Here is a 24,151-nt window from a genome sequence, read left to right as displayed (position 1 = left end):
TAATCCAAACCATGGCCACCCCTAGCTCCTCAGTTTTGTTCCACCCTGCAAGTTTTTGACAGCAGAATACCATACAATTATTTTGTTGCACTAGCCAAAGGAAGAAGGTCTCTGGTCTCCTAGCAACAGTCAGCTTCTGCTGCTATGCCCAAGGAGGCAAAATTAGTTCTTTTAGTAAGGGAGGGAAAGGGATGAGTCCCTCTTCTGTAGTCTCCATCAGGATTTTAGTGTACCAGCATCTTGTCTCATTTGATTTCTTCACCCAGGGTATTTCTGGTACTCAAAGAACAAATCCTGTCGTTTCCCTCTTGCAACAAAACATCATAAATTTTAAAGGAATACAATTAATTAAAGAGTTATTATAGTAGCTTTTTTTATGAGTCATCTTATGAATAGGCATGTAGTACCCATCCAGCCTGCTACACCATCACAATGTGTTTTAGCATTTGGTTCTTAAAACACTCACAGTAATGAGTCCAGAAATTATTATATGCTTACTAGTGATTGTAGTATAATTAATTTGGCCTCTCACAAAGTGTTAATCATGCGGCAGGCTCAGATGTGCTGGGAACGGCTAAAACATGATGTGTCAGTAGCGTGGTTGACTAATGTTGAGCATGTGCTAACAAACCTGCACGAGGCTCCGTCGGGTTTTGTGATGCATTTCTGATGCATTCCCGAATAACTTACTCTCTGATATCCTCTGATGGTCGTGCTCACACTCACGGGCTTAACGTGTTGCAACAACATAGTTCACACTTACTGCATGCAGGCCTTCAAACACCTCCCACAGGTTTTCACATACACAACATACAATTGAACTACACACACTATTGCAGTGTGCTCTATTTACAAGACCAATACCAGGATAAATGAGAATGCTGTACTATATCAGTGTATGTAACTATACTTTGTACATTTCTAACATGGCATTGACGTTATGTACAAAACAGTTTTATCCTTATTTTTGTTTGTCTCTCTTAGAGATGTCAAACCAGACAACATTCTTTTGGATGAGCAAGGTAAGGATATCACCTTCTAATTCCAGTTAGGTCCTTCCTTTGTGGCCTGCATACATTACTTGAGTTGGGATAAGTATGTTAAAGATCTTTGATCATTAAATTAAAAAAAAAGGTTTTGGCAGCCATTGAGGGTAATGGGGAGATTAATGTCATTTCAAGGTTTTTGTATGAAATGAATCCCCCCCCCCCCACACACACACACACACACACACACACATTCAAAAGGGATCCCAGGTGTCGTAAGCCTGATCTGCGGAATTAAAGGAAACAATCTATAACACAACACCTTAAACACCTGTTTTTTTGCGGAGTATCTCATCTTAAGAGTATAATAGGGCTCAACTGATTAAATAAGCCTGGTGATTAAATCAGCTAATTATAGCCCTTTTATCAGCAAAAACTGACAATTTGGCCGACATTTGCAACTACTAAAACATAATTGTTTTTTTTCCCCAATACTCAAACATAAATCAGTTGAATACAGTCGTTTTAAAGGCAACATGAATAAAACGTAAATGTGACAGTTAAACATAACACACTTTCAAAAAGCTACTGGTAACACACACACATTGACAAAGATAAACATTTTCATATCTTAATTAAATGCATTACTAAATCATTAGATGCATTTTTGGAGCAGAGCTTTACCCTTGCACGGTTGATATGATGCGTTGTCTCGGCGACGTTAAAGCTTGTACGGCCAAAGTGTTACAGCATTCCTCGTTCGTTGACGTCATAGAGCAGAAACATCATACAGCAAGGTGATTAACTGTACAATTCCCACGATTAAAAGTTTATCTTATGCATTATTTACTTTTTTAATTAATAGGCCAATTAATCTGTAGGCTGTTTTTTTTTAAGCCCAATATTGTCATCGACCTCGTTAACAATCCATATCAGCCATGCCCTAGAACAGTGCTTCTCAAAGTGGGGGTCTGTGAAATAATTTGGGTGTTTTGGAAGTGATTTAGGTTATCTTTCAACAGTTACTGAGTTGTACCTTGTTTGGCTTAGTCTGTTTTTGGCGCCGCCTCTGGTTGCTGTTGATTTTATTCTTTATTAAATTGTGTAAGTATTCATGACTCTTCAATAAAGCAATCAATTGAACCAGTTTAGTCTATTTTTAAAAATGTAGTACTTCTTAAATGCGTTTCAAAATGTGTTTTGTGTGTACAATGCTTAGTGACGAGGCGATGAAGCCTTGGAAACTTTACTTTCTAAAAGGGGTCCTTCACTCCAAAAAATTTGAGAACCCATGCCCTAGAATATACCACCACCTATCCACACTGCTTACATTATTGCAGTTAATTTAAGTCACCTGCTAGCATTATCTTGTTAAAACACATACAGCATAAGAAAGTCAGTGTTTCAGAAGTTTGAATTCAGTGTCTAATTTCTGAATGTCGGCTGGGAACCACTTTTTTTTTCCTTTTTTTTCTATCTGTAACAGTTAAAGCAGAAAATTAAAAACGTGTGACACACACCAAAACAAGATTTAACGTCTAATGTTCTCTGTGGTCATTTTGCCTCTCAAAATACTTCATTAATTATTCTAAAAGAACAATTGTTCTCTGATTACTTCCCCGTAGGCCATGCTCATCTGACCGACTTCAACATTGCAACAATAATAAAGGATGGAGAGCGAGCAACAGCCTTAGCTGGAACCAAGCCATATATGGGTAAAAGTGAAGCTGTATTACATAATTTGCTGGCATACTCTTGTGTCTTCAGCAATGGATTTGGGCCTTTAAAGCTTTCAAATACATATTGGACAATCTTGAGCTTTGAACTTCATGAAAGGGTTGAAGTGAGGCTCTTTTTTTGTTTGAGCATAATTGTACATTGCACAAAAAGCTCCATAAATACATGGTTTGTGGAGATTTGTCTTCTGATTGACAAAATGTGGGTTCCCAATAGAAAATGCTACACTTATATCGAAGCAAAGGTCCGCATGTGACAAAGATACTTTAGTCACTCTCTGTGCAATTAGAGGCTACATAAAAAGATGGCAGTCAGAGGTCTGCTTATTTCATCATCCCGTCAGAATCATTTAGCGTGTCAATGTTTTATTATTTGTGAAAGGCTGAACTGTCTGTACATTGTGTTCCCTCTCAGCTCCAGAGATCTTTCAGTCCTTTATGAATGGAGGGATGGGCTATGCCTTTGAGGTAGACTGGTGGTCATTAGGGGTGACAGTCTTCGAAGTTCTACGGGGATGGGTAAGGTGTTCAAATTTTTAAACTCCTTAAAGGAGACTTACATATTCTTTTCACAACTTAATGAAGTTTTCAGGTGTTTCAGTAACATGATTGTTAATGCAGGAGTTGACTAGATTTTTTTTTTTTTTTTTTATGTTTGATTGATTGGAGGCAGCCCTAAATATCTGTATACAAGTCATTAAAAAAGGGAGGCAGCCTAAGCAGATACCTGAACCACCTTAACAGACCCCTTATTTCTTCCTTTAATTCATTTACTGCCGTGGGTGGCTATAGACATCAAAGATTCAGCCCAGTTAAAATGAATGTCTATGGTTGTCAGAAGCGGTGAATGAGTTAATGCATCCTTCATACTTCCTTTTTTCCATGGTGACATCCTTCCAGAGGCCCTATGACATCCATGCCAGTAACTCACTGGAGTCTCTAATTCAGCTCTTCAGCACAGTTAGTGTCCAGTACAGCCCGGCCTGGCCCAAAGACCTCGTTTCTCTATTGAGGAAGGTAAGTGGGGCACATCATACGTTGTTTGTGAGTTATGATGCAGATTGAATTTCAAATGTAAGGGTGAGATACCATGTTATAGTCTCGAGGCAGCAGACATTATATTTTAGCTCAGATTTACAAAGTAGGCACTGAAACGATAGTGGGTCACCTAATTTTGTGAGTTGAGTTCGTTTTACCCAGAATGTGAATCTCTTTATCTGTCATATGACCAGTCCTAAGTATAAGTCTGCCTTTTGCGCAGTCAACTTGGATAGACTGTGGGTCAGCTGGACGAACGATAAAGGTCGTGGGTGGCAGGATGAGTTTCCGAAGTGCATCACAGGAAATCCTCCCTCCGTTTTCTATTTTCAACCCCATCCCCACTTTGACTGCACACTGTATTGTATCCTAGCAATTGCACTAGTTGTGTGTTTTGATATACATGGTTTCCGTTTTTTTCTGTGAGTAGTGTCAGGTTTTTATCAAAATAGGACAGAAGTAAGTCCTTGAGTAATTCAAGTACAAGTAATAAGCGTACAATTCAGAAAAAATGAATATCTCTTATGTCACACTCCGTAGGAATAACAACAAAAAAAACGTTTTTTTTTTCTAAACATCTATATGTTTAAATGTTATGCTCTTTGTGTCCCCCCGAAGTCCCTCTCCTACATTCAACTCACTTGAAAATGTACCACTTTACATAAACATACTGTACCTACAAATAATATTTCTAATTTATTTGAAGATTCATTTCGTTTGATTTTCTTTCCTTTTAACTAAATATGCATCTAATGTTTTGTTTCTAGACAGACATGCATTGGTTTGGGGCCTTACTATCACAAACAAGGTAAATGTAAGACATTAAGGTTTGTCAAATCAGAACATAATGAAATCAAAATCAATTGAAGCGATGGCTGAAAGGAAAAGCAGAGCAAAACAGGTAGATAAAAGGGTTATAGCAGAGGTCATGTTGTGGTCAGAAGGAGGTCGATGGGAAATGGGTAAGCTACAGCTGGAGGGAGGACGGCTTGAGAGCCTTAGGAGGAGACAAGATGCTATAAGAACGTGACATGAAAGTCGAGGAACTGTGGACCTTGAGCGTGCGGTTATTGTTATTATTATTGTTATTAATTGTAATTATTCATAAAAAACAACCCTTTATCTTCCTATTGAAGCCCCAAATTCCTTGCAGATTAAAATGTCATTTTCCTATGCCCTGTATTGAATCGAATTCTTTTTTTTTTTTAAATGTTACTTCTACTTATTTTTATTTTAGCAGTATTCTGCTGTTATAAGGCAAGAGATGGTTTTTGGCACTACTAGTGTGCACACTGTGTCGGGGTGAATTTTCTGGATGGAGTGTTGGTCTTTTCCACTCTGCTGCTAATCAATTACTCTGTCTGGTCTCCAGTGAGACAGATCTATCCTGCCCTGTAGGGGGAAATTGCGCAAGATTCAAAAATACAAGGGGCAAAAAACACATGAGTGGGACATTGACAGCCAAAGCCATACACCCATTTTTTTCTTCATTATTTTTTGTAAAGTGAAAGACGGTGAACAGCATCATCTTTCAAAGATCAAGTCAATTGACTTCAAGTCTAATTTGACGTATGACTGATTGGATTAACACTGCCCCCTGTTGGTGCGTGCACCCATGTGTGTTAAAACATACTTTTAAGTTATTTATTTAAGGTGCAGTGGAAGCCCTAATATGGATTATATTTTGTCTTGTATAAGAAGTAAAAGAAGATCTTGTAAAAAGGAAAAAAAACTGAGTACCTTGCAGCAATCATAGTTAATATTCATGGAATTGAATATGGTTTGCTGTATTGCACTACATTCCGAAGTACAGCAGCCCTGTTGCAGAGTTGCGAGTTACATCATCACATTTGGAAGCAGCTCAGTCATGAATGAAAATTCTCAAGTAGAGCCAACACAGTTGAAGTCATGAGCTCCTCAAATTTGTGGTTGACCGGTTTGACTTTTAAGTTTGAGTTTTTCATAATTTAAAGAGGCAATTCTACCCAAAATGCGGCTCGCCTGTTTTCTGAGTTTGTTCATATGATATTTGCAAGTTTTCAGATAAAAAAAAGCAACTACACTAATTATCCTTCATTTTTTGTGAAACTGCTGTTTCTGTAGCAAATAACGGTGTGTGTGTATGTGTGTGTGTCCACCAGCTTCTTACAGTGAACCCTGAGCATCGTTTCTCCAGCCTGTCTGACATGCAGACTTCTCCCTACCTCGCAGACATCAACTGGGACGCCATTTACGAAAAGAAGATGGATGCTGGATTTGTTCCAAATGTTAGTCTTAATAACCCCCCCCCACACACACACACACACACACACACACACACACACACACACATACACACACATTTGTACCATTAGACATGTGTGCACATACATTGAAATAATGCTTTTGCTAGCCCCTAATCCTAAGCTTAACCATCCGAAATGATTGTCTCACCCTTACCCTACCTTCAACCCTAAACCTCTTCAAACGTATACTCTAAAAGTGGGTCTTGACCCTCACAAAGAAGTCTGAACATGTGAAGAACAACCTAAATGTCCTCACTATGTGGGTAAAAAATTCAAAACGGTTCTCACAAGGATAGCTGTAAAGGAACACACACAGCTCATTAAGCGTAAGTGTAGCTACTAAATAATGCAAATCAGATTGTTGCTCTCTTTTGTTGTTTGTTAATATCGTGTTAGCACATTACGAAATGTTTAGCTCCCTTGGAGCTTGAAATTGATGATTTCCAGACATTAATAGCTTTCTTTCTAATTCTCTCTTTTGGATTTCTTCGGTGGTGCAGAAAGGTCGCCTTCACTGTGACCCCACGTTTGAGCTGGAGGAGATGATCTTGGAATCACGTCCCCTTCACAAGAAGAAGAAAAGATTGGCAAAGAACCGATCTCGAGACAACAGCAAGGATTCACAGTCTGTAAGTAATATTATGTCTGATGTCAACTTATTGAACTTATTGAACGCAAACTACAGAAAAATAAACCTCTTCATAAAGTCATCCCAGCAGTGCCTCCTTTTTCTCTAATATATTTACAGTATTCATCACTTTATTAATTTATCACTGTATATATTTTCTTGATTCGCATGGTCCTTCCCTTACCTTACATATCGTTAGCATAACCATACATAACTTATACAGTACTAAAGCACATTTGAAATGATGAAATGAGTGCAATATCAAACCAAGGCAATTATTTTTCTTTTTTTGTGCGTAGTCTATTTTAGCTTTTTTTATTTTTTATTTTTTATTTTTTATTTAGTCAACGTATCGCTCAACCCAGATTTCACTTCTGTTCAAACAACACTCTTTTCCCCCATCAGTCTGTCATGGCATCAGTGATATTAATGTCACCCCTGCATGTATGTGTTTGTTCTGTCTATTGTCAAACTTGGGAGTGTGTATCCTCTGTGTGGTCTCATGCTCGGTTATTAAATTGTGTAGCCTTCAGAGCTGCTGCCATGGCCTCAAGAGCTTTTAGACATTTAAGCTTCTATTTTTGTCGCGGGAAAAGCACCCAATTTGAAGAAGACAATTCATGATGCGTCAGGAGGGGAAAACTCAACATTAACCTAATCACAGAGGTTACAACATCATCTGACACAAATTGACGTTGACGTTTGTTACTAATGAGGACGATGGTGTTGACGTGTGAGATGATGACAAGGGATCCACTTGATATGTGTTGCTCTGTTTTTGTGCAGGAGAACGACTATCTACAGGAGTGCCTTGAAGCGGTGCAGCAAGAATTCATTATTTTCAACCGAGAGAAGTAAGACACAGCTGCACCTACCAAAAAAAAAAAAAACTAAGGCTGACTGGACACTGTGTGGTGCAAGTGACAGAATTCTGATTAGGGTGTAAATCATGACTGCATGAAGAGAAGAAAAAAAAAAACTTGAAATTGGGCACCCCCAGAGTGCAATTAGGCTTCTTTAAAGTGTGGGTAAAATCTGGATGTGTCTATGTAGGTCTGCTGATGCGACGAGGTCAGGGGTATGCAACCCATGGCTCCAGAACCGCATGTGGCTTATGTGGCCCTGTGACTGCAAAATAATGAGCACTCAATCTAAATTTCATTTTACATACTATGTTGCTTCTCTATAATAAAGATAATGTACAGTAAATATCGAGATGATTGTGTGCTTGTAAAATTAAAGTAGTTTTATTGCCTATTTATTTGCAAATATATATATATATATAGATATATATATATATATATATATATATATATATATATATATATATATATATATATATATATATATATATATATATACACACACACACATATATAACGTTAAAAGCGTAAAGATATGGACTTTCTATCAATCTATTAAATTAAATCGATCAATATCAATGATGGGGTGAAATTACTTTTGATATTTTACTTTACAAATGGTCCGTCTTGTCACTTATGATTATAGTGTGTAATCAAATAATTAGGCTTATGTCTTCCATTCTCGTGGTTGGTATGACAACGAAAAACAAATAAGAACAAACCTGATTGCGCTATGTATAAATATTACAGTATCACTTGGAAGGCATTAAAAATAGTCGTCTGTAAAAAGATCTTAAAACACTGAGCAAGACTAACATTCAAATCAAAAGCCTGCAGTTTTTTTTCATTTGCATAAAATTTTCACCCAAAAAAATGTTTGTTTTGCTTTTTGGCCAAATGATTCTCGGTTTTCAGTTTCAGCCCCAAAAAAGTTAATTTTGTTGCATCCTTAATATATACATTTAAATTTATATAATTAAATACAATTACTTTATTTCAAATAATAAAATACAACTATTTTATTTCATGAAACCCTGACTGTGCAGGTGTTGCAACTCCCGGGCCATCCAATAGAAAATCGTCTGTCTCCGCCATTTCCATCAGTTATTGTTCGTCTCCTCTTTTATGGTTCTTTAAATGAATTACCTCATTTATTATTGACCCAGTTCTGACACGGCAGCTTTACTGAAATCCTTCTTTATCAGAAATGACTCATTTTGTCCTAATTCGGTGATTATTGATGAGTTCTATTTATAACGTGGTGTATAATATCACAGAAGTAGCGCTCTCATTAAACTTTCAGCATTGTCTTATATTCCACAAAATGTATGACTTTCTGGGAGCTAAAAATAGCACTTTTTTTTCCCCCCTGAACCCAGGTTGAAAAAGCGTCAAGAAGAGGGCCATGTCGAGGCCGGCGGAGACGACGCTAGCGGAGAAGGAGATGCGGAGGCTGGCGGCACTGACGACGACGCGGCCGAACCGGAACCCGAGCCTCCCTCCAAACTGAGCATGTGCGGCTCTGTGTGCTCCTCCCCTGGCAGCTGCTAGTGCCGCGTCAGTCCACGGTGCACGATACAGGATGAAGGTCTCTCAGTGCCATGCCCATAGATCTATTCTCTCCTTTGCAGTAGCCAGCAGGGGAGGAAACACACAGCAGGTGGAACTGACGCACTGCAGGACCCAATTAGTTTTATTCTGTAGCTCCCTTCCCCGGTAAGGCAAGAATGAAGCAAATTCTCCACCTCCTTGTCCGTCCTTCACAATCCTCCAACTTCTATGCAATGTTACACTTCACTCACAGCACGACAAAGCGTATCACACACCAGGAGGTGAAGAGGAATGCTCGGAAAAGATGATGACATCCTGAGCAATGGCTGTTCATGATGTTTTGGTGGCTTGGCTAGTTTTAGTAGAGATGCTTCTTCCTCTTCAAAATGAGCCCAGGATGGCTGAATTATTCAACATGCACAGGCGGTTTTACACTTTTAGCTTGTCTCCGCTTCACTCCTCCCCTCAGCCTCTCTTATGTCATGAATGCCCTAATTCAGAGCGTTTTGGTTTTTTCATGTCCTGGTGTACTTCCGTTGCCACACCTTCAAAAAAATCATTTGTGGCAGACTAAATATTGTTTGCGCTATTCACATAGAAACCATGAATCGAAACAATGCAAAATCCCTGCTGTTGTATGTGCTCTGAATTAAGGTATGTCACTTTTGGGGGCAAATGTAAAGAAGTTGAAAATTAATTCAATTAATCTCAAGGATTTAATCATACGTCTTTACATAGTCCAGGCATTCTATCCCATGTACTTATTTACTGTATTTTTCACCAAATATCAGGGTAAAGAAAAATACCTGGCACATTAAATCCCAAATATACGCTTTTACATCCAGACTTTCAAGACCATACTTACTGACAGTATTTTTTTTTAGTATTACAGTAATTATGTCTGTAAATATCTGGCACAGGATGGGTTACATTCTACCAGAGAACAGTGTCCTGTTCTCTTGTTATTAGACAGTGAAGATCACCTTCCTGCAGTGCTCATCCTGGGGATTAAACCAACTAGTTTACTATTTCACAAACAGCTCAGTTTTGTCATAATCACAGTGCTACATTTGAGATGGGGCCGTTATTTTCAGTCTTAATGTGGGAACATGTAGCAATGATCCACCATAGAGCCCGTCATAAAACGAAAAATGTGTAAATAGCATCACTTGTAGGTATAACTTCACCACAGTTTTATGTGGGCCTGCAAACCCGACATGGAAGAAGCTTGTGGAGTCAATCCTTCGCATTGCTTCATTCTGCTTTTCGCTCCAAGTGTGCAGGCACATCTTGTAGGCAACATAGGCCAAAGCTTTTCTACCATTTGCATAACCATTTCTAAGGAAATATGTGAATGTATGTCTTTCTCCTTTCTGTATAACATGGATTTACCAGTGCAGTGTACAAGTATATTGCCAATATGTAGAAGCTGTCAGATTTCAGGTAATAAGGGAAACAAATTACACGAAAAAGAGCTAAAAGCATCAACTGGCATTGGAGGCGGTTAGCTTAGTTTAGCTAAAAAATGATATAAATGTCACGTCAAACTGTTGACATCAAATTAAAATTGGAAATATTTTGCTAAATATTTTAGTGTGTTCTTTATGTTTAACCTTTGGCTGGTAATTTTTATTTCAACAGGAAAGATTTCCTTCTAGTCACTATGCTATGCTAGGCCAATCAACTTTCATTTTAGAGGATATCTTACAGTGGAACCTCTCATGTCAAACACAATTCACAAGTTAGCAACTCTTATTAAACTTATTTGTTGCCAGCCCAGTAACAGTAAATCTTTGTCGTCTTTAGAAGTCAATGGCAGTGAATGAGTTAAAATAGGGTGACCAGACTTTCAAAATTAAAAACTGAGACGGCAAATTCACTGAAAATGAAATGTAATATACTGTCGCCAGGAACTATTGCTTGCAAATTTACTTGCAAGTCAATATAATGATCAGTCGTTGTTTTAAAATGTATCCTGGTCATTCGATGCACCAACTGCGCTAGCAAGTACAGGACTCGTTTTTCCTTTGCTTGCATTTTGTGATTTTTTTTTTTTTTTAATCAACTCTTGTTTATAAAACTGATAATCATTTGCCACAACATACCTCACTTTCCCACGTTGTCATTTTCCATGATTCTTCAACACAAAAGCGGGAACTAGTTCTTGTTCCAGTATGACGCAAATGCAAAAGTAAACAGTTTAAATTTGTTTTTAATGGCTTAATTGCGTTAAATAAAAAAGAAAATGTAAATGTAAAATCAAGACAAAAAATGGGGCTGGCTAAGTTTGTCTGGATGCAAGACACAAGACTGAAAAACAGGACTGTTAAGGTTAAAACGGGATGTTCAGTCACCCTTATTTAAAAACAAGGTGATACTAATAATCTTTGACAAGTAAGAAAGGCAAAATAAAACAACCATCTTCAGCTTTAGTCTCGACAAATACCATTTAAACATTTCAAACAACATGCGGTGTAACAATTTTGCATCATCGTATAGCACAAGGCATCACGCTCAGTTGCCATTGCTTTTAACTGCTTTATTGGATTGTTTTTAACCGTAACCTAGTATTATATCTCATGCACATATTTATAGTAATGGTGACATTTCAAGGTTACGATTGCACACAAAAAATTAACGTGCGCTTTGGTGTGAGGACGCTCTTTATTACGTGGCGCAAGTGGGCAGTTATTGCTGCAATTCTTTTATGGACGAAAAATGTTTTTGGAGGAATAATAAATGGTAAGAAGTTAGGATTACACCACCCTGGTTACAGAAATTGTCACAATTCAGGGCTTTGTACCTAATGTCACAAGATTTAGAATCCAACTCCAATTTACTTTGCCACAAAGAAAATGAAAAATATGCAGTTAGTCCTTTGATGCCTGCTCAAATGAGTTTCGAGCTGGTACCTGATGTTTGACGCAACATCCTCGTGGAATGTTTTGAAGCGAGTTTACGCACGTCTTGTGGTGTTTGAATATTGAGGATCCATTGTATTATTGTCCCTTTAAAATCACATATTTTCCACACTGTTAAAAAAATGACTGGTTTATCAAATTTAATAATGAGGAATAAAATGTAGCATCATCCAAGTCTGTCCTATACTGTAAGTTTATGCATTTTATTTTATTAGTATTGTTTTTGCATGGACAAGTACAGTAAAAGCCTGATTTTGCCAAAGCCTGGAGCTTGAGCTTTCATGGCTGATTTGTGCATGCACAAGCTATTAATGATAGCATACCTCAATGCTTACACCATTGTTGACTTTGAGTGCAACTGTCCTGCGTGTGTTTCTGTATGTTTAACTGTACTGAGGTGCCTGAACCTGATGTTATGTAAATGGCATGGTATTGTTGTAAGGTATGAATAACCTGGGATCCTGTAGGTCGTCTTGATATTTTCAGTGTTCATAGAGCAATGAGAATGCGTTTAGTTCTGTTTTGCCACTCGGCAATGGTTTTAGCCAATCACATGTTTTCAAGAAGTTTAACCTTAATCAGTCTCACTTTAAACACATTGCAAATGTGTTTCAACACAAATGAAAATGTAGGTTATAGAAAATATTGTGTATTCTATTTGGCTGCCTTAATAATCGATTGTTTTTCTCTGCATTTTCCATAGTATTTTTATCTTTTCATTGCTGTACAGTATTTATATAGTGAAAAGGCTGTAAAACCATGCAGCCAAATTACTACACATCACAGTATGAATAATCTCTTCTCCAGTCCAGCAATATGATAAATCTCTAATGTTACTGAGCAGACTTGACCCCGATCTTTAAAAATATAGTATTTACCAACAAAATGGTTTCAATGCTGGTATTCTATCATTTAATTGTGAAATATTCTGCAAGTATCAAGCCTCATACACCTTCAGGGGGAATGGAACTGATGGGTTCCTTTCACTTCCTTTTGCGCATTAACAATACACAGAATTGCACATTTAGGGAAACTTGTTGAAAACTACAAAATACAACGTGTGCATATAGTATGCCGTTTGTAAATGGAAAACTGATTTTTGACAATGAATTGTAGCGTTCCATGCTAATGTGTTTTGGGAGTTGTTTTGTTAGCGGTGATCATTCCCAGATGGGCATTGCTTGTTTCACCTCCTGACATGTTCCTTTTACGTGTTAATGTTTGGATGCTCTTCGGTGTTTTCAAAGCGCTCTGTGCTCGTATTTGACCAATAAAGCATGTCTTCTAATCAAGCGTGATTCAGCACATGCCCTTACGGTATGCAAATTTCTAGATGTTTTAACTGTTGATAACGGTTAATGCCCTGTTATCATTAAATCGGGACAATGCAAATTGTTACTCCTTTCTTCCATATAATCCCACAATGCATCATTTTGTGCGGCCGGATTTTTAGGAGAGATTTGGTGACAAGCCTTGTACTGTAAATTTACTGAAACTGCTTTTGTGCTCAAAACCTGCTGCTTCAACTGCTTTCATAAAGAAATAAAACTCTTTCCTGAAAGGTGTCATTTGGGTATTTTTGTCTTCTGAAGGAATTAAAGATGGGTTGAAAAAATGAGTGCAGGTGAGTCAGTGCCATCACGAGGCATAAATTAGGGGCTCAGATATTCTTAAACCCCTTCCCCTGGTTTGCAATGCATTGTGTGGGTTTCGCTTTGCATAAAGAGGTTTGTAGAAGGAAGTTCAGGCATGAGATGAGTTCATTCATATATGGTTATCATCAGTGCATTATAATAAAATAGCTTCAGTATGTCATCCACCATATTGCATATGGAATACGAAACAATTCAGCGAAAATAAGACATGCTGAAGTTGATCTATTTGTGTTGGGCGTGAGAAATAGATCAATTTTTTTCTCAAACTTTCATGTGCCAAGGCACCCATTTTTCATGGCAAACCACCCAAAATGTATAAAAAGCATGACTGTATATTAAAAATTGTACTTAGTGTGAAATGTGGCCCTCTTTAATTGAACAGTAAGATGATATACTTACCGAAAACAATTATTTAATCTGCTGTATAAATACCACCATTTTTATAGATTCTGTTATAGGAGAAGCATGTTATTGTTCTGCTTGTCAGTGCCCCACTATAACTTCCTGACATAAATTGATTAACCAATATGGATTTAATGAATAAATAATGATCACCAAGACAAAATGACAAAGCAAATTTTTGCCTATAACTTGTATTTTAAAATGTGTCTTCAAAAAAAGTGACTATTTGTTTTGTTTTGTTTCATTGCTGTTCGATCAATTTGTAACCAAGTGTTATGTTGTCTCACATCTTGTTCGTTTCATAAATGGATGCTATTGAGCTCAATGGTAGCCTTGTATCCTTATGGTAACTTTTCTGTAATGATGTTATGTCTGAAAACAGGAAAAGGATAGTAAAGCAAGGTTCCCTTTTTTAAAAAAAAAAAATCAAAATCCTCTAAAATGCCCCAATGTATGTCTCTTTTAGGGTTTAGTGTTCACCGGGTCCTCTAAAATGTCCACGCGCGCTCCCGGATTGTCCAGTTGAGGATGCCACTTTGGGTCGTGGATGGCCTCCAAGAGAGCCGCCAGCTCGGCCTCCAACTTGCCAACAGTGTCCTCTACTTTCTACAAAATAAAGATGGCATGTCTATATGAGACGAAATAATACATTAATAAACTTTAGTAGGAATAACAGAGTCAATGGCCATGAATTATACAATGCCTTGAATTATACGAATAATACAGTTGTACAAAGCAATTAGTAAGGTAAGGTCAGGTGCAGTAAGAGAGTTCGTGATGAGTTTTTGAGCGTTAGAAGGGCATCACTAAAGGAGTGAGGAATAAGAACGACCAACTACGAGTTGTGGTGAGTCACACTCTTTGTACTTGGAAAAAAAATGTGGTGGCTATAGTAAAGTATACAATACAGACAGGACTGACCCTCAAAGTTGGGAACTAAAACATCTTGACTACTTTAACTCAAATGTGGCTTTCATTTTAGAGGGGATTGAAAGAAAAATCACCTTCTCCACTACATCCAAGCGATTATGAAGACGTGCGTGTTCCTGACATGCGTTTGCAGGCACGGCTCGAGGCGACCGCTCAGTATCCACTTCTGAAAAAAACAATCGAAATGTAAGTGAATGCGCACTGTGAATAAGACAATTCTCTGGAAAATGAATACACAACAAATACTGTACGCAGCTTTGGTGAAATTTTACCTTTAGTGAAATTTAGCCTTCAACAGCCATTAAAGATAGCCTAAATGTCAATATTTTACACTGAAATTTGACGTCTTTCTAGATCGACCCATTCTACCCCAAAATGAGAATAATGTAAAACAAAGCTTGTGTACACAAATGCTTTGCTGTGTCAAAAAAAAATCTAATGATGATGAGATACCTGAAACTGTACATAGCATGAAGAGTGTGTTATTGGCTATAGTATTGTTTGCAACCCCTTCCAGACGACTGGATGTGTTATTTTTTATTTCACATCTGTTCTTGAATTTCTTTGAATCGTGGTGCTTTTTGTTTGTTTGCTGCTTTTTGAGATTTTTTGGAGGAGATGGGGGTTTAGGAAACTACATTTTGTCTGACAGTTTACAGTTCAGTGGAATAAAAGAAACAGAGCCTATTAGCTTAGAATTGTTTTATGTTTTTCATAAATAAATAGGGCTGCCAAAATAACAGATTAAATGTGATCAATCAATTACAGTCATAGTTAAAGGTTTTTTTTTCAACGTGTTCATCTAATTTTTAATCTCTAATGTTATGCTTTCTGTTTACTGATTACATCCCTTTTTATGCAGCGCTCTTTTTGTGCTTGAGTTGGGGTTCAGAAAACAAAGGGCAATCACACCATGAAGTGGACACTGATTGGCTGTCATTTTGTTTGGTATATTTTGATAGGCTCCTAAGTGGAAGGCAAGTTCAGGTGAAAATGGAGGAGCATGTGTGAGACGTCGATCGGATGAATAGTAAATATACCTTTTAAAAAAACACCCTACTGCTTTTTTCATAAAGGTTAGAGTGGCATGAATTTTTTAGCTTTTTGCTTACCACTAAAGCTCAAAGTTCCTGCAGCCACAGTGAATTAATTTTTTTTCATTTTTAATTGCATTGTTAATGAAACCATTGAAAACTGAATATTACCTTTCATATGAATACAATGTATTTTTGATGTTTATTTTAATTTGATGAACAATGATAAATATTCAAGAAAAAAAATGTCAGAACATGTTATCATTGAGTCATTTTAGGGAGTTGTTTCTCAGCATGACCCTTCTTTCCTTGACAGTTTGCCCATAATTTCTCTACTAAAAATGCCCCAAATCTGTCAGATGGCAAGAATGTTTCTCGTTCACAGTTCTTTCAGATCACATTATAGATTTAGGTGTGGGCTCTAGCAGGGCCTTTCCAGAGACTTTATCATTTTCATCTATTTGTGTGGAATTATATTTCTTTCAATGCTACAAACTTGAGAAAAAGAGCATTTTATTTGAAATTATATGTTCCAACAACATTATCAGTAAAGACATGACACAGCATCAGTATTATATACTTGTACAGATACATGTGTTTAAAAAGAAAGAGGGAGGGTGAGATTGAGTTAAAGCAATACTGTTTTTTATTATGATTATAATATGTGTGTGCCATTTGAAAAAGCAAAATGTAGAAAAATAGTAACAGGTTTTCCAATTTTCCAAGTAAAAAACCAAAAAAAAAAAAAACAAAAGAAGTCTAATAACATCCTCTTCCTTGTGGTGACAGTCAAACTGAAAATGGCAGTTTCTTATTCATTTTGTGTTGATGGAAGCTCAGTTGTGGGTTAGATGAAACTCAATGCCCCACTGATGCTGAACTGCCTTTTGTCTATATTGAACATCGGAGCACTGAGAATTACTTTTGTCTCCACTTTCCATCATTTCGCACACGCTGGGCAGCCTGCCTGCTGTGGACCACCACCAGACGAGGTTGTTCTCTCCTGGAAAAACAGACTGCGATGCTCCCTAATTGCTCAGTTGTCGAATATTGAGTTCCTTTACAATCCAACTGGCAGTGGTTTGAGTGAAAGGAGGCCAACACATATAAATTGCTTTCCAATTGCAGGAACAAAAACCAAGCTCAAAACATGCTTTTCCTAAAACAGAGACCTGACGTATATGTATGTTCATGGTCATTGTTTTCGACTGATCTCTTTTTTTTGCAAGTTTTTCAATCATTTATGCAAATCTCCCCTTTCTTAAATATGAAGGGGGGGGGTTACAGAAAGCAAAAAAGTATGTCAATATTTCTTTGGACGCTTATATAACAGTTTCCACATTTAAGTAACACTTTCTACAAATTGTTGGAGCATGTCAAAAGACAAAAAAATCTACTCACACAGTAACAGCCAGTCAAGGCCCAATAGTGGTCTCCAAACATGTCCATTTGAAATGTTTGTTTTAAAAATCATAACATACAGTACAAGGCCAAACTGTTGGTGCACCTCCAGCTGTTGTATCTGGAGTGTAAAAAAAGTTAACTCCACAGCAAGGCCGGAATCTAACCCTAACATTGAAACTGTGAAGGAACTTGCAAACCACCCACCAGCATGACACCGGTCAATTCACCAGTTGCCCTTTTAGCCTAAAAACACATTTATTCATAGATATCTTCAAAAAAAGTATTCTCCCTTGTCTGTATTACATATTATTTCCACATTTTAACAGTGTATCCCCTTCTATATAAATTACAGTATTTCTCTTTTTAATTTTCCCATTTAAAAACATGGATACAAACTTTTTTTATCCAATCATATTTTAGCCAGCTCATGTTGTCAGGTTTCCCTGCAATCTGCCAGAGCCTTAAGAATGAAAAGAGAAGGACCTGCCCATAGTTGGTGAATGGGCACAGCCCGTTCAGTTAAAAGCGCTCGGACCAATCATCTCGCAAGACTGCGACCTCAGGGGAAGCTAGGTAGGCCTACATAGAAATCAACATGTATGTGTCCTGTGATAGGATACGCTCCTTTCAGTGTCATTTTGCTGCCGAATGCCATACATTTGAACAAGATTTGTTTGCTACTGATGCATTGTTGTTTTGTTTTTAAACCCATGCTGGAAGAAGTGGATCTGACTTGGCACGCCACATTCAAGATAGATCTTCCCTCCAGGCCCTCCAGGCCCTCCAGCTTCCTCCCACACTCAAAAAGCATGCATGTTAGGGCATACTAAATTGTCCTTTGGGTACGTGAGTGGTTGTTCGTCTCTAGCATGCCCTGCAATTGATGCAACCAGTTCAGGGAGAACCCTGCCTACTGCCTGAAGACTGCTGGGATAGGCTCAAGCAGGCCTGTGACCTTAGTGAGGATAGTTTGCTAGAGGTAAAAGTCTGCTTGCAATTCTTTCAGCATAAATACAATGCTAGCAATGTACACATTTTTTTTTAACTCCTTAACGTGTTTACATTGTTATGCTTTTTTTTTTTTCTCACATTGTATCCCAGCGTGTGGAAGATGTCTCTCAACACATCTGATGGTGATTGACAGCAATTGACAGCGGCTAGAGGTAAAAAGTACATGTCTTTTTTGGTTGTAGCAAATATGTGCTGCTGGCACGTTGATTGACTACCAGAAAAAAACCCTACCCTTCAGCCAAAGCACAACTGTGCTTTTATATCAGCGTGTTTGTGGGATCAGCGTGCACACATTTGCAATTTGGAAGTGGAAAAAATGCCACTCAGAGCACCATGCTGATATTCAAGATGAACCAGTGAGCAAATATACACATATTGCAAAATAGCTGACTATCTGCTATATTCCATCCCCAACTGTTTCCAAGGATGCATTTATTCTTGGCAGATGCTTGTAGAAGGCTAGATGAAGGGCTGTTTTTTTTTTTCTACTGTCCAAAATATTTCAGGAGGTTGACAAATAAGATAGGCGCACACACTGTCAGAGGAAACGAGCTACAGGAAAAGCAAACAAGACATGGTGATGTAACGTAGTGATTGCGCCAGAGGACAAAGGTGAATGAGCTTGAGTGTGTATGTCACGTTCCTCCCTGCAAGCGCAGGGGAGTTCAGTCAACTGCAAAATTGAGAAGTTGGTGCAAATGAAAGCAGCAATTTGTGTGGGGGGCATATACTATGCTCCTAAGGCGGCAGAGCGTTTTGAGTTATTAATAAAATTTCAAGACAAATTATATACTGTATTTGTTCTCTCCCCTTAGTTCTCCGGCTGTCACCGAAATCACAATGTAAGGTCTCACAATGTAAGGTCAAGTAACAACAAAAACAACAGCAAGCTAGTTAAAAGACAAGTGGGGGCAACTATTTTTGGGTTAATATATTCTGTGTTCACCCACTAGCCTAAACAAAGTGTTCTGATTAATATTGCATTTGAGAAACATTAATTAGGCAGCAAAATCTACCCATTTTGATTCATCTGAGGGGGCCGCCATTTTGTCCTCCAATCAATTAAAATCAACATTTGCAATGACAGCCCCGACATTTTGTACTTGCGAGGGTGGTACGATGCACCGACAGGTAGAAACACGCTGCAACTAGCTACAAACGCGGGCAAACAACAAAAATCAACTTACACAACAAACAAACACATTAAAAGAAAAACACTGCAAAAAAAGATGCAATCATCGAAATGACATGAACCCAAACTTAAAATTGAATAAACACACTCACAAACACATCAAGATGAAAACTGCTGCAATGACAAAATATACTGCAAGTTGATGCCACACAAAGGAAGTGGCGCCACTAGGGGGCAGGTCATTAACCAATCAGTCACACCACAAGGATATAAAAGTAGCCCTAATAGTAGCAGAAATGGGAAATTCTTTACTTTAAATTCTCTACTTTTGGCTTTAGCCACAAGTGCTTCAACATAACGAGCAGGTAGCCAAACTGTTTTCACTTTCTGGACCTGAATTTATTAAAATAAAAAAAGAGCAAGAGAGAGAGAGAGAAAGAGGATGGGTTTGGTGTCCCTTTTACTCATTCTTTATGAATCGCTTCTCTTCAATTCATCATATAATATGCCATTGATTTCACAAATATGAAACTATACTCATGTATCCCTATGATAGTACTGTACTATGTTTGCCCCCACCATTGAGTAGTAGTTTACTATGTGAACAAGTAAATTATAAGGTTGAAGAAGTGGAACCATGTGATTTCTCCCAGCCAAGATTTATTTTTTTGGATATCCCAAATACTGTACTTACTATGATAGTTGCCATTGGCAATGGCGTATAACTTGGATGTCCAAACTCAGTCCTCAGGGCCGCTACCCTGCATAATTTTCAAGTTTCCGCCAGATGATCAGCTCATCAGCAAGCATATCAGAAGCCTGATAATGATCATGATCACATGAATGAGGTATCTTGGAGGACAGAAATATCAAAGCCATCTACAGTAGCGGCCCACGAGGACCAGGTTTGGACACTCGGCATAGAATTCTAGACCATCTTATAATAGCTGTTCCCAACTCCCATTTATCAGATTTATATTAGCTGCCCTTCTTCTCCATAAATAGTAATACACTAAATAATAGCACTAAATAATTAGCATAACTGCCTTTGCAAAGGCAACACACTTGTATTGTATAGTATGCAATCATGAAGTGGCATAATGTTCTGATTGGTTGGTGATGAGGCAAATTAAAGCTCTGTGAACCGAATCACTTTCTGTCCGGTGCAGTGGCTTACAACCGACCATTCTGGCACTATGAAATCATTTTAGTGCACGCTCACAACAGTTGAAGCAGTTCTTGAGTGTGTGTTTACCAAAACAAGTTGTGGTATGTGATTGGAACCACTATATGTTAAAAAAAATGAAGGATTTACTGCTCACAGTAAATTTGATTCAATGAAACTACAGCTGCAATGAATTACAACCATATGTGCCTCAACCCTTACAGATTCACATGCACAATGCAGTTCAGCGTCGTTTTGTACACCTAGAACGCTGTAAAAATCACTTTATGCCACAACTATCACACCAGTCTGTATCTATGCACTGTATAAAAAAATCTCCCACCCCCACTAACCTCACCAACTCCCCTTTACCAAGCTCCTTTTCTTACCTGCCACAATGCAGCCAATCAAAAGAATGATGAGTCCAATTGTGAGGGTGGAGCGTTGGATCATGGTGTGTTTGAAAAGCAGGAGATTGAACAATTTCAAGTGCAATGCTTCCTTTAACCAGCTTTGCCCTGGCTACAATTTTTCCTCCAAAGTGGTTGCGCCCCGTTCCCTAATGAAAACATGGAATGCAGAGCAGAAAGCTATGTGTCTGGGAAGGGGTGGGAAGTTTCTACTTGGGAGGGGACTGATATCTTAGTCTAACAAACACGAATAGATTTCAAAAGAGCACACATCACCTCAAGTGACTCTTACAATGAATAGTTTATCAATCAGAATGTTTTGCTTTGGTGCATTAGTGGTTGTTATGGGTTTACACAAACAACAATGTTTTATATTGAATTGGGTATGCTGAATATTAAGTCCTGCAATTGGCTGGCAACCAGCTCAGGGTGTCCCCCACCTTCTGCCTGAAGACAGCAGGGATAGGCACCAGCAAGCAAGTGACCCTGGTGAGGATAAGTGGCCAGTTGCTTTTGTTTGTTTGTTTGTACCATAATTGATCAATTGAATTGGCCAGTCAATTAATCAGTCGGGCCCAAGTTAAAGTTTGTATGATCTTATTATTATTAACCTTTTTCAAAAAGGAACATGTAGTGTCAATTGAGACTCTTTCACAAACTAAAAACAGAATAAACACACACACACACAGAGCTCGTATTAGGTTATTTAGTTAGATGAACGAGCATGTAGGTGGTAGCGGTACTAAGTGTATACATCACACTGTTTTGGTTGACACTCTCCGTTTTGCTTTGATATGAGAAAAAAGGAATCTTAACATTTCAGTCCTTTTTGTTTCATTTTTAGACTCATTAAGTCAATGAACTCAAATCTTAAGGCTACTTCTCTTTTTCTGAGAGAAATTCTGTTCCTAGAATGAAATGTTTGAAATCATATCAAGCAAATAATGTTCTCTGTAGTTGTATTGATTGCTTCCTCCTAGTCGCTCTGAATTGACTTATTTCTGTCTGACTCACACACATCAATACACACGTGCGAGCGCACACAGGCTGGTTGTAGTAAGCATGGTTATCTTCTTTAAGCCAGACTGTCTTCAGCCTCATGTTCTGCTCACTTGTCTGCCCTCTTAAGCAGATCTAAAGGTTAAGCAGCAGAAACACAAAAGTGGAGGAAAAGTGAGAGTGAGACCTAAGACAGGTTGCGATATTATTGTCCCACCAGTGGTCACGACAGGTGACCACTAAAAATTGAGGGATATACTTACACACAGCGGCCCACATACATGCAGAACAAGAAGGTGACTGCACCTGGTTGTGCATGTGTCACGTGACAAACTGCTGGAGGCGGGGTCACCTTCTCTGTCTATTTCGGTGCACTTTTCCACTTTGTCTTATGTGTCATCGTGACAAAATATCACACCCAGTGGAAAGGACATAGTGTAACAGTTCAAGGATTCGGACTTGTGTTTGGGGGGAAGATTAAGAAAAGGATTACCTGTAAAGTGTAGGTCATACTAGAGGTTGGTTCAAGTTAATTTAGGGTTTAAGGAAGGATAACGTAAACCTGCATAAGTGCTGGAAGAATGTCCGTCTGGTTTCTGTAGACAGAGCTCACTGTGTATTTACTTAGATCTCCTAAATGGCTCTGTACGTACCTTGGGTTGGAGGTCTGGTTCATTAAAAAAAAAAAAAAAAAAGCCCAGAAAGCATGCTTCTGGGTTTCTTTTCATTTATTTATTTTTATTTTTTAGCATATATTAGTATCAGTTTGTTCAACATGTTGCCAAAATAGTGTTCTTTAGACCTTCTGGAACTACCTGACATACACTATCTTGGTATAATATACAGACTATTGTTTAAAGGTATTCAAATATTATTCTATTTGCAAGTTTTTCTTAAAAAAGTAGCTTTTAAAATAGCTTTCAGTGACATGAGCGGCATCAACATCTTTGAACAAAAATTTGCCTCATTTTTAATTATTAAATTGAAAATGAACGACTGAAAATATCAGTCACCGCAGCTACACTTTAAGGAGACAGAGATTTTTTTAGGCATTGATCCATTTTTTCTGGACGACCTTCACTTACTCGGGTCGCGAGCTTGCAATAAAGTTGTCATCAGTTGAAGTCTGTGCTTTATGGAACATAATAATCTGGCCGTTAAACCTCACTTTGCAACGTGTTGAGCCTCAAATACAGTTACACTGAAGCTTGAGGAATATGAGCGTGTAGCCATGTTTCCATGCTTTATTAAATGTATCAATCATGAACAGTCTTTTTTATGTTTTTTTTTTTTCAGGTCACCCATTTTGTGTGTAGTGGATGTGGCATTGGAGGACTCGACATTGGAGTTTGAGTGGTTAGCATTTAGCCTAGCAGACAAACCCTGACAACAATGCTGGTAGTTGGTCACTCTCCTGTCAGTCTTCTGAAGTCATGGTGAAGCCATTTTTTTCTTTGTGTTTTCTGGGGTTCTCACTCGAGTTCTCCAGACAGCCCAAATGATATTCTGGTCACTATAATGTGGTCAGTGGGTTCAGTTTTGGAATTGGATAGAGCGACAATATAAAAATATGCAATTCACAAGTAAATGAATACATCGGGATCTATGGCAGACTTCTCATATTCTCACTCGCTATGGACTGAAGTGTATATCATACTGCAGGTATAGAAGTAAATACTGTTATTTATTTTTTTTTATAGGTATAGAATACAGATGTCAAACTCCAGTCCTCGGGGACCGGTATCCTGCATGTTATCCAGCCTTACCCTCCCCAGCAGTCCTGAAGAAAAAAAAAAAAACATACAGTATCTCGAGGTTTCACTGTACAGTATTTGATAAATTACAATAGTTTTCTCCTTCGTTTTTGCTGTATTTTTTTCACCAACGCAAGTGATTTCAGTTTATGGTGGAAGAGCACTGTCACCACTATCCTGTGCTGGAATGTGTGGCAAAGTGCTTACCTCTGTATTCCTGCCAAATCAGTGCCAACTGAAAGAGTAT

The 24,151-nt window shown here is 38.0% G+C and overlaps 1 protein-coding gene and 1 long non-coding RNA gene across 4 annotated transcripts in view; one reads left to right on the top strand and one right to left on the bottom strand.

Moving 5' to 3' along the window:
- The window catches only part of stk32c (serine/threonine kinase 32C), a 50,986-nt gene extending 37,413 nt beyond the window's left edge, over positions 1–13,573 (top strand). For 2 of the 3 annotated variants that reach the window (XM_088421667.1, XM_088421665.1), the window contains 8 exons: positions 985–1,022; positions 2,612–2,701; positions 3,138–3,241; positions 3,623–3,739; positions 5,902–6,027; positions 6,546–6,674; positions 7,460–7,527; positions 8,916–13,573. In XM_088421667.1, the coding sequence (XP_088277793.1) occupies positions 985–1,022; positions 2,612–2,701; positions 3,138–3,241; positions 3,623–3,739; positions 5,902–6,027; positions 6,546–6,674; positions 7,460–7,527; positions 8,916–9,087 (844 nt within the window). In that variant the 3' untranslated portion in view covers positions 9,088–13,573. The remainder of the gene's footprint in view (positions 1–984; positions 1,023–2,611; positions 2,702–3,137; positions 3,242–3,622; positions 3,740–5,901; positions 6,028–6,545; positions 6,675–7,459; positions 7,528–8,915) is intronic. The other variant, XM_088421666.1, reaches the window with a different exon arrangement.
- On the bottom strand, positions 11,293–21,300 carry LOC148420138 (uncharacterized). Its single transcript, XR_015866412.1, has 3 exons — positions 21,131–21,300; positions 15,070–15,161; positions 11,293–14,671 (listed from the first exon to the last, which is right to left on the bottom strand). It is a non-coding gene; the product is annotated as an uncharacterized LOC148420138 (long non-coding RNA).
- Positions 21,301–24,151: the final 2,851 nt, after the last annotated feature.

The sequence above is a fragment of the Hippichthys cyanospilos genome, chromosome 8 (assembly GCF_059441005.1).
Source record: "Hippichthys cyanospilos isolate Australia breed blue-spotted pipefish chromosome 8, RoL_Hcya_1.0, whole genome shotgun sequence".
NCBI lineage: Eukaryota > Metazoa > Chordata > Actinopteri > Syngnathiformes > Syngnathidae > Hippichthys > Hippichthys cyanospilos.
This window is presented reverse-complemented; position numbering and strand designations above follow the sequence as displayed.